Source organism: Populus trichocarpa, chromosome 3 (genome assembly GCF_000002775.5).
Source record: "Populus trichocarpa isolate Nisqually-1 chromosome 3, P.trichocarpa_v4.1, whole genome shotgun sequence".
Classification (NCBI taxonomy): Eukaryota; Viridiplantae; Streptophyta; class Magnoliopsida; order Malpighiales; family Salicaceae; genus Populus; species Populus trichocarpa.
Window position 1 is genome coordinate 16,826,963 of NC_037287.2, and position 11,379 is coordinate 16,838,341.

Sequence of the window (11,379 nt, forward strand, 5' to 3'; positions counted from 1 at the left end):
TATTTTATTTTTGCTAAGAAACACTTGTGGAGGAGCAATCATGTCCGATTCCTTGTTACTGTTCAAGCTAGCATAATTATGTGATTGGTGGTGTTGCAATTATTATTACTATCAATCGTTGCAATCAATTGACTATATATGTGCGTGTGTGGGCAGCCGTACGTGCTGCCTCATATTCATAATTATTTCTTTCTTTCTTTTTTGACAAAGATATGTATTTTATTAAATTGAAATCAAGAAAGGCTTGTACGTCTAGATTTGAGATCCATCTATGGAAGAATCTCTGTATACAGCATAAAATGAGCTAACATATCACTATAAATACGTTCAAATAAAGCATTCAATAAAAGTTTTCTGACAAAAACTATAGTACATTGATTTTTTCTCTCTCAATATTTGAAGGGAAAAGACAGCATATTTGTGTTTTTTTTCACTTGATCATGACTTTCCAACTCATTCTAACACCTTCTCTTCAAAGTGAGTTGTTCATGTATACGAACGAGAGACTTCCGATCGATCCTGTTCTAATTTCTCAATCAGATGTGTTTTTCAAGACCAAATCCCTCATGTTGGAAGGGATGGATTCATTTATGGGAATATCACTATTATTGATAATGAGAAGTTCGAATTCTACTAGCTAAAAATAAAAAAATAAAGTATTAATTTAGCGAAATCTTTTTGGATTATATTATATGTGAATTGACAGGCACAAAACACGGCAAACACACAATTTCCATCCAACTAATCAACGTCTATCTTCACTTCTGATCAACTAATTCAAATATCAATACGAACAACGTAATAATCAAGTTCTACATGATTAAGCACAATATTTAATTATTGTTGCTATTTGTCAGTAGTTTGACGCTTGGTTGTTCTATAAAGAATGGTAGCTATTGAGACACGCATACGCATGATCCTAAAATATCTTTCTTTTAGATGATCCTTTGAGTGGCATTGCATCACCAGATATATAGAAGCTGCTATTAGTCTGCTTCCTTCTATCAGAATATATATATATCTAAAAGTGGCTTTATCAATTATCATCTCCTTGTCTGTATTTAGAAGCCAATGAATATCTACGTCCAAAGTGCATGGCGAATTCTGGTTGATAGATCTTGAGGATGTTGCCGTGGGGTTCCTAACTGAGTTATCTGCTTGTATAGTCTGTAATGGCTTCTAGCTAACATTCGTTTTAATATATAACTTATATAATTATTTAATCTATAAACTTAAAACTTACACAAATTCATGTTTTGTTGTAATTATTTTTTTATCAAATAGAATAAAAATAAAAAAGTAAACTGCTAATCGTTTGGTTAAGTATTATCTGATATGATGTTAAAAAATTAATTCAACTAAAAGATTTAAAATTTTAGGTGATTTCTGTAGTCTTCTGGTGATAATCTTTTCATACGTGAAGCCCATTTGACATGACTTTGCCATTATTGTATATTGATTCTTTTTCTTGACATGATCATACACGATGATGCATGGTAGTTTTCATATATAGAGCCAGTATAGGACAGGAGGAGATATAGTATTTGTGTCGATGTCTTGTTGTTTTCCCTGGGTTCTTCTACAACTTTACCGAAAGTTTGAAGTTGATAAATTAAATGCATGAATCCTTATACTTTTTGTAGTGTAGTATCAAGCTTGTTTTGATTCCATTCAATGGGTGTTCGATGTGATTCCATGTTTTGACAGGAGCTTACTATCGTTCAGTTCTTTCTGATTTTCCTTTTCACTTTCTTTTTTTTAATTTTCCCCCGCATCTTTCTTTTCTGGAACCAAAACCAGCTGCCATGATATCCCATGAAACTCGTAAAAATTATATATATAAAAAAAAAGATATTAAAATTCTAGATTAATGGCACTGAGGCAACCGTGGCTGTCAATTCAATGGATGGCAAGCGTAATAAAAGAAAGATAGAAAATATATAAGGTTGATATTGGAGACTTGAGCAACATAGACTGAAATGGAGCATTGAAAAAAACAAAAACGGTAGTAATTAGGTGGTAATTGTAGTTTAACCATTTTTATGTTTTTTTTTTGGTTATAATTAAGGGAAACCAAATTTTGGAGGCCTAATTGAAAAGGAAGTGAACGTTAATTATAATAAATGAAAACGAAAGGGAAAACAAAGTGAGGGCATGGCTTCGAGAGATCCGTGTTGCTGTTTTCGATCTTCTAGCGTGGTTTACTAGCTATCCAATTATTTAATAATCCATTAATCAAGCACTTACTTACTTTCTCATTTTATTTTATTTTAAATCCAACTCTCCTCTTCTTCTTTAGGTTCTTTTCATTAATCTCGGCTTGAAATTTTATCGTCAGTTTTTTTGTGCTCAAGGTGTTCGACAAAATGCTCAGGGCTTACCTTAATGTACTAACAGGGCAATGAAGCACTCAAAGGATCCATTCGAGGCAGCGTATGTGGAGCAAGAAGAATCACCACCAGAATCCCCAATTGCCCAGGATGATTATGACACTCAAACTTCTAACGTTGCTGCTACTCCTGCTGATTCTCAGGGTGCTGTTGCTGTTTCTGTTGCTCAAGATGATGATGACCTTGGCGGAGGAGGCAGCGATTTTGTCCACCCCTCTGACAATCCATCTACTTCAAGGCCTATGCTGGGCTCTGCAAGAAGGGAAAGAATAAACAAGATGAGGAGGAAGAGCAAGATAACATGGATGTTGAGCTTTGGAAGTTGGCTTCTACTGCTGATCCAGATAAAATGGCCAACATGCAGTAAGTAAAGCTTTTTAGATTCATAATTTATCCTCTGTCGTCTTTAATGTGTTTGAATGTGTATTATGGGTAGACTAGCTGAGAAATAAAGAATAGTATTTAGGAATTTTCTGTTGTATGTGTTGGTCGTAAATGAGTTATCTCTTAAGTCTTTGTTTGAAGGCACTCTTTTAATGGAGCTGATCTATTTCTAAGATGTTAGAGATAAGGAAATTGATTAAAAGGTGAGCAGGGGTGCACTGCTTGGCTTTTCTTCTTGCGCTTTCTGGGCAGGCTTGTTTCTGTTGACATTGTGATGGTATTGAAGAATTGAGAATAGCAGGACTGCAATAGTTCAGAGGCTAAGCAGTTGTGTTCGGAGTGCATTACATGGTAGAAGAGGCATGTTTTGGCTGTTGATACGAGGAAGTAAATAGTTTGGTGCATAGGCTCAACATGGTTTTGTTGAATGTTGAGTGTCTAAACTCTTTGTTTTTCACTGCCATCAGTTCCAGCTAGACTCAGATTGCCTATAAATTTTAAATATTTTAGCTTCAGCCCTTGTGCATGCTTCTCGCAAAGAGTATCATCTACAAACAATAGCCTCATCCTATAGACCTTCAAGCTTTAAGTATTTTTATGATCCTCTCTGTAAGAAAGCTTGGAGTGCAAAGCTTGGGATTACAAAAGGCTCATTTTCGCATGACATGATAGCCAGTTGCAATAGTTGTCTCAGTTACTTTTCTAGATGCTTGTTCCCAGATGACATGGGTTGGTTGTTGATTTCAGTTATTTCATCTTTTAATTATTCTATTGAGGAATTTGAGGTAGTTAAATGCTTTAGTTGAGATTTTTACAGCTACAATGATGCTTGATGCATTACTGAATTCAAACTCGATAATAATGCAGCTATAGAAGAATGTTAGTGGTTGATTTTGTAGGATCATTTTGTAAATTTTATTGGTTTTGTGGTAACAAGAATGTTGACTTCTTCAAAAAATAGAGAAGAAGAGAATAATTGATTTCACAAAAGAGAGATGTTTGTTTTCTTGTGGTACTACTAGAAATGTTCTTATGTGTTCCTAGATTGGCCACGGGAGGAGCAAGATTGGATGGTCCCCCTTTAGGCATTATTCCCAGATTGCTAGCACACTAAATTTTGTATCTTAAGTTGCATGAGATAGTAATAAGAGTGGATGTCCTAGTTCAAATCCTGTGGTAATTGCATTAATTTGAAAGGTAGGTTACTGACTTGCTGTGTTGCTATGGTAATTGCACCTATTTTAAATGAAGGTATTCTAGTTCAAATCCCATCATTGTAAAATGAAGTTTAGTAGAACAGAACAATAAGAGGAGTGAAACATCAATTGGACGTGATGTTCTTGAAACATCTGAAAAGCAAAATAGAATGTTTGATATGAAGCCTGCTAATTATTTATTCATGATAGTCAGCCAAATAAATATAAAAAAAGAGAAGAATTTGGTGTTGCCGAGAGTCAGGCCATTATCCAAATGGATGATATAAAATATCAAAAGGTACCACTTTTTAAATTGGAAAAAAAAATGATCTTAAAGCTAGTGGTTGTTTCCTTTCCTCGGGTTCTTATTTCTTGAAAATTATGAATGATGGTAAAATATTAGGGATGCAATAAGAAATCGACTTTGTGTGGAGTTCTAGGAAACACAAAAGGAACTACTTCAAATGCCTATTGCCACCTTATCCACCTCATTTAATAATTTATAAAAAGAAGGCATTTCTTTGAACTATTGCCCTTTGTTTCTTTATTCAGGGCTATTTTAGCTCAGTTTACTGAAGAACAGATGAGTAGGTATGAATCATTCCGTAGATCTGCACTGCAAAAGACTAATATGAAAAGGGTATGTTTTCCTATTGGTTGCATCCATCCCTCTTTTTCTCATACCATTTCTTTTGTTTTATCCCTTTTGCTTGGAATTTATTTTTTTGATTTGGCACATGGTCTTTTCTTCTCACCTACCTCCTGTTGGCTGATACATGCAAGTTGAATATTGTCTCTGTCGTGGGGAATAAGTTGCTAGAAGATCCTTTGGGCATACACCCTAGTTGCTGCATTTGTTAATTACATCCACTCAGCCTTCTTGAGAGGCATCATTCATGCCATTATTTTTTGCACAAGTTGATTCTGCTACATTTGTTAATTACTTCCACTCAGCCTTCTTGAGATGCATCATTCATGTCATTAATTTGTGCGCAAGTTGATTCTTTATTCTTTGATGTTAACCTGAAATCTTTACTTTTCTCTCATGGTGGGAATGCAGTTGTTGGTGAGCATCACTTGAAGCCAGAAAATTTATTTACCGATTGTGGTTTGTGGTATTGCAAAAATGTTTGTTGGTGAACTTGTTGAAACAGGTACGCGTAGTCAATGTTTTCTGTAAATTTCTTTTGCAGAATAGAAATGCTTGTCACTCATTTCTATAAGAAAGGAAGAAAGTGGTGTTTCTATGGCCATGCTACAAGTAACGTGATGACTGGCCTGTGGCAAACACTTTGAAGTTACCCCTTTTTTTTAACTGCATGATGCTATGCTTGACTAGACTGGACTAAAGTTCGTATATAGGTACTTGAATAACTCTGCCTCGTTTGTGTTTCTTTTATATGGCTTACAGCTAGACTTGTAATGAAGGAGAGGAAGGAATCGGGGCCAACCAGGCCTTGCCACAGTAGAGAAGCATATAGAAGACTGAAGCTTGAAGGCAAAGTACCGAAGAGATCAGTTACCAAGGCTCTTTCGGTAGATGGAACCCAGGCGCATATTTGGTGGTTGCTTGCTCGAGGTTTCTGAAATCGAACTGTTTACACGTTACACATTACTTAATCTTGCATGCTAATCTTGTTTTTATGCATTTGCATATAACCAACTGCTTACAATGTGATGCATATTGATCAAATAGCCTTGAGTTTATTGGTGGAAATAGTATAGTTTGAAGAATTGTTAGTGTCATCTGCTACTCTGAAATCATGTGTCATCTACAGCTTTTAAAAAAAAAAAAAAGTAGTCAAGGCAATTTTTAAGAAGTTATTTTAAATTTTGAATTTAAAAAAAAAATCAATATAGGATTCCTTGTCAATAGCAGCATAATGGAGTTTTTTAACCTATCTTGGGAGAGAGTTTCATAGGGTCAGAGCAGACCTATAAATAATTTAGCAAAGTTTATATTGGATGCTGAATAGTGTGGTAATTTGAGTTTCACTTGATTACTGTAACTTGTGTTCTTTTTTTGCCATTTAATAAGTTGTTGTTTTTCTCTATGTTTATTGAAAAAAAATAATTACAATATCAAACGGGACCTTATAATAAAAAAAAAATATATATATATATATATATAGTACATAGTATTGTATCATTTTTTCGTTGAGTATATGTTACATTCGATTTTTTAATACACATGCATAGTTCCATATCCATTGACAATGAATCATTCCTTGCTATCAATTGCCTTTATCAATTTCTTTTGATAGTTCAACTCGTATGTACAAATTTCATGGACTACAACAACTTTGCTTTGAAGAAATTAGACAAAATTTCACGACCACTAACATTTCTAGTCTAATATGTATATTTATGCACTAAAATGATATTTAAATAGAAAACTATAATAAAATAAAATAAAAAATATTATAAATTAAGATAAACTCTAGAGTTGTAAAATAATGTGTGTGCGTGTATATAAAATCAACTCCGATTTGAAGGAAGACATATTTGACAATTACTGATTTGTGTGTTTGGAAGTGTAGTTGTAGTTATTTTTTAAAGTGTTTTTCACTCAGAAAAGTATGCCAATAATATTTTTATTATTTTTTAAAAATTATTTTTAAGATCAGCACATCAAAATGATTTGAAAACATCAAAAACATATTAATTTAAAAAAAAATTCAAATTTTTTCAAAAGCGCTTTTCAAACGCAGTGCCAAACGCCCTAGCTGAAATTGTGTTTTTAAATTAATGATGTTGACATCCTTGTATAAAAAATATTAAGAAATATTTTGAAAAACATTAAATTTAAATAAAAAAAAACATTTCAAAAAACACCTAACTGTAAAGCCAAACAATGTATATGGGCCTAACATTGTGAGAGTCCGGCATAGATGCCCAACCAAAATTCACAAAAATGCCAGAGATTGGATTCGTATGTATGGGCGAAGGTGTTAGGCACTCCCTCTAGCCCAGCCTCCACTAATATCCACGGCTATATACAAAAAGACCGTTTCTATAAACCCATTTAACAAACAATATACAGTAAATTCATTAAATTAAAGAGATTTAAAGAAAGTCGGGAACGCAGTGTAAAATGTATTCATAAAAATTCAAAAAAAAAATTGTTTAAATTTAATTATTTTTTTATGTTTTTAAATTATTTTGATGTGCTAATGTCAAAAATAATTTTAAAAAAATAAAAAAAATATTATTTTGATGCATTTCTAGAAGAAAAGTACTTTGAAAAGCAGTCGCTATTACACTTCCAAACATATCATTAATATGATAGTCCACTAGTCGGATCATCATCACAATCACACAAGCTAATTTATTAAAAAAAAATACCACGGATTGGTGATGAGAATAGCTCAAATATCACATTGCTAATTCATGATTTTTGGGTGTTTGGAAATGTAATAATTAGTATTTTTTTAAAAGTAATTTTTATTTATAAATACATTAAAATAATATTTTATTATTATTTTAAAACTATTTTTAACATTAACATGTCAAAATAATTTAAAAATATTTTAAAAAATTAATTTTAAACAAAAATAATTCAAAAAATCATGAAACACGAGTTTCACCATAACCCCAAAAAACCTCCTACTAACTAACCCTAATAATGAACATTACATCAAACCATAGGATAATATGTAAGTTCAAAGCTCAATATTCGAGTAAAGCAAGGTCAAAGATCAACACGTACCGATTTTTCAAGGAAAAAAATGCATGAATGTGTTGAATGGGAAATTATATTCCAAGGTATGAATATAAATTAAAATACACATAAAGATTAAATCTTCAAGTTTTGGTGGTAATATTGATAACAATATTTTTTATATAAAATCACAGCCTCCCTAAAACAACTTTTCTCCTACCGATTTTTAACTTCATAAATATTGATTTTTCTTGCCATTTAGGACTTGTATATTATTTTGATAAGTCATTCTTTTACAATTAGTCTCCAACCGGGGCGGTTAATATATATATATATATAGTGCCAGAAAGGAGGCTTGTCCAACAAATACTCAGAGAGAAATATTTTTTTTATACGGAACATGTGAATATGCATTTATAAAAATATTTTTTAATTAAAAATATATTGAAATAATATTTTTATATTTTTTTTGTTTTTTGTTTTTATCATTAATATACCAAAATTATATAAAAATGTCTAAAAAACATTAATTTAATATTTCTTCAAGTAAAAAAAAAACTAAAAAAAACACTAAAAAAAACAAGTTGAAATTCAAAAACAAACCGCTCTTTTGCCAAGGAGAACGAGTGCATAATTGTTTGACGCATATGCATAATTTGAGAAATCCAATAGGGCAAAAAATAGAACAAACAAAAAATACAAGAAGAATAAAAGGAAAACACCTTAACAAGTCTCGGCCAAAATTATTGTAAGGCCTAACTTTAGAGTTGTGCCTCAGCCCTCAAGTACTAGTTAGTACATGTAGTTCAATAGGAATAGTATTGTTGAATTGGCCTTGGATCCTAAGCGGCAGCGAACAGAACAATCAACGGTTAAAATACCATACTTCTAAATAGAATCATTGGCACACGTGAGTCGGATTATTTTTAAAAAAATAATAATAATCCAAGCATTGTTTACTTGTCTTCTAGTAAAAAAGATTAATCATAAATTCAAAATATAATATATATTAAATGATATTTTTTAAAAATATTGATATGGTGACATATTAAAAAAATATTTTTTTTTTTTTTAGACGATGACATACTGGATTGATCTAAATTAACATGTTGGATCTACAACCCAGATTATAAAACCTTAATAACCTTGCAGAAAGCAAATCTAAATAAATTATTAAGATCAATTATTAATCAACCCAATGTCATTATCTGTGTCATGAGATTAAGATGAATTCATACAAAAATAATACAAAATATAAAACCTCACTTCCAACAAATCTAATGTTAAAAGTTAAAATTAAAAAAAAAATATGGGACCGATATATAACCCAACAAGAAGAAAACAAAATAAAATTATAAAGTATAATTCTCAAAACAATTGAATACCAAATGAAGAAATTGAAAAACAAAAACTAAATAGAAAATAAAGAAGATTGTGTTGTTGAATGGTCAAATCAAGCAAAATAAGCAAAAAAAAATGAATAATAATATATTATTTCAATAAATAGTGTCATGTGGATGTGACTATAATAATTTGATTACACTCTCTAGTGTCTTGTTAACTAGTTATGATGCTTGGGCTTGGTAATGGGATAATTTTTTTAAATCTATTTTTTTTTAATTATATATTAATTAAAAAAAGTATTTATAAGAAAGGTAATGATTAAAATTATAGAGAAAAAATAAATTATTTATGCAAAATTATCTTTTATTATCCATGTATTCTGTTTTATTTTCATAATAATATATCTTTTTTTATTAGTAGCATGATTTATTGAATAAAAACTAATGACAATTAAACACATACTTGTATAAAATTTAATGATTTAAATTAAAGAAAAAATGTAATTTTTAATCCAAACTTCTTTTCCTTATTCATGCATTTCTTTCTTGTTTTGATGAAAATATTTTTTTCTTTAAATATTGTTTTTTAAATAAAATCTTATCATAATCATGAAGGCAAGTTTTAATTAAAAAAATAAATATAGATCGAATATTTTTATGCACTTATATATAAAAAATAAGAATAATAAATATGTCAAAATTATATAAAAAATTTATAATAAAAAAATAGATATTTTATTTTCATTGAGTATCAATGGACAATGGGCAATTTGTTTTTTTAAAAATTGCATGTTAGTTCAATATATAATTATTCATATAGTAATGGTTAATATTATCGTAAAAAATTTATCTTTTAAAAAACTATAATATAATAAGATAATTATTTTAAATAATACTTAATAAATATATTTAAAGATAATGTTATTTAAATTTTAAAAAATTAAAAGAAAAACAAAAAAAATAAGAGTTATTTAAAAAGAAGACCATACGTAGCTTGGCCTAGAAGAAAAGGTTGAGGCACGCATAGGCTTTAGAAGGTCAAACAATAGGAAATTTTTTGGAAGATAAATATTTTACTTAATTATTTTTATTTTTTCATTGTATGAGTTTTTATTTATTCATTTTTATTTTTCTATTAAATATTATAAAGCTTTTCTATTTTTTCTATTAAGAGATAATAATTTTCCTATTTTATTTTTTATTTTTTTCTAGTTTTTTCTATATAAAAGGTTATAAGAGTATTATAGCAAGTGAAACTTTGATGAACAAAAAATAAATTTTTTGGGTGTCTCCTATTAGTCATGCTGTTCTGTCTTTAATGGTTTTGACTTATAACAAACATCAATATTCTCTAATATGTTATCTAATATCAAAATTATATCAATTGGTCTTGAAATCCAAAATTATATATAAAAAAATCTTGTAGGCTTTTTAGGATTTTGAATTGTAACAAACCATGTTATTATTCATCATTGATTGCTTTAGTTTGTATTAAAGCACAACAATTCATAGTGTTTAACTACTTATGTTGTTATTGAAAATCTAGTGTTTAACTTCTATATGTTGTTATTGAAAATTCTAGTGGTGGAATCTATGACATGATTATTATACAAAAATATCAGAGACCCCTGATAAGGTACCTCAAGTGCATAAAGATCATTGGTTATCCAAACAGAAGATTTTACCCGAAGACTTATGTTGAATGTTTTTGTGGTGGAAAACAAGTTTTGACTAAGAAGGTGATTCCTCTTGAATAATTTAAACTCGAGTACAAGTTCCTTTATAATATAGAGAGACTAATGCAATAGACTTTTGAAAAAATAAATATTCCCCTTAATTGTTTTTATTTCTTCCTTTTTAATTTATAAATTTTGTTTTTTCAATTTTTATTTTCCTATTCAATATAATTAGGCTTTTTCTAGTTTTTCTATTTAGAAGATAATGGTTTTTCTATTTTTATTTTCCTATTTGATTTTAATATGGTTTTTAATTTTTTATATATAGAAATTACTGTAATTTCCTGCTGGCAAGTTATGGATAACAATTAAATATTTTAGGTGCTCCATGTAGTTATAGTATTTTTGACCTTTAAAGGTTTTGGTCGGTAAGATATCTCATTGAATTATCCTCCTTAAAACAAGTCAATAACCATAAAGATTTTTTTTTTTTAGCTAAAATGTAGCTGGTTGAATATATATATATATATATATATATATATATATATATATATATATTTTCTAATATTTTTTTTTCTCTTCTCAATTTTTTAAAACTAAAATGTGATAAAAATAAAATTTAAAATAAAACCATAAAAATAAAAGACTAAACATGCAAAAATAATAAAAAAAAAAACCTCGGGGAATCAAATTAAAGTTTTATGCTTGTTTTTAACAATGAAAATGAAA

The 11,379-nt window shown here is 29.4% G+C and overlaps 1 protein-coding gene across 2 annotated transcripts; it reads left to right on the plus strand.

Annotated features, from left to right (window-relative positions):
• The first annotated feature begins 1,489 nt into the window (after positions 1 to 1,489).
• Positions 1,490 to 5,716, plus strand: LOC7465380 (uncharacterized). 2 transcript variants are annotated; one of them, XM_024596970.2, is made up of 4 exons: positions 1,490 to 2,005; positions 2,398 to 2,753; positions 5,031 to 5,124; positions 5,382 to 5,716. In XM_024596970.2, the coding sequence occupies exons 2-3, from the start codon at positions 2,402 to 2,404 to the stop codon at positions 5,108 to 5,110; spliced, it is 432 nt and encodes a 143-aa protein (XP_024452738.2). In that variant the 5' UTR covers positions 1,490 to 2,005; positions 2,398 to 2,401; the 3' UTR covers positions 5,111 to 5,124; positions 5,382 to 5,716. The 2 variants fall into 2 exon arrangements, with proteins under 2 accessions (XP_024452738.2, XP_024452737.2); XM_024596969.2 differs by lacking the exon at positions 1,490 to 2,005 and adding an exon at positions 2,024 to 2,199.
• Positions 5,717 to 11,379: the final 5,663 nt, after the last annotated feature.

Bases quoted from the DNA above. Each gene is read 5' to 3' on its own strand.
- LOC7465380 (XM_024596970.2), top strand. From the start codon at position 2,402: ATGAAGCACTCAAAGGATCCATTCGAGGCAGCGTATGTGGAGCAAGAA. The intron at 2,754-5,030 runs GTAAGTAAAGCT...GTGGGAATGCAG, and splicing joins GATAAAATGGCCAACATGCA to TTGTTGGTGAGCATCACTTG.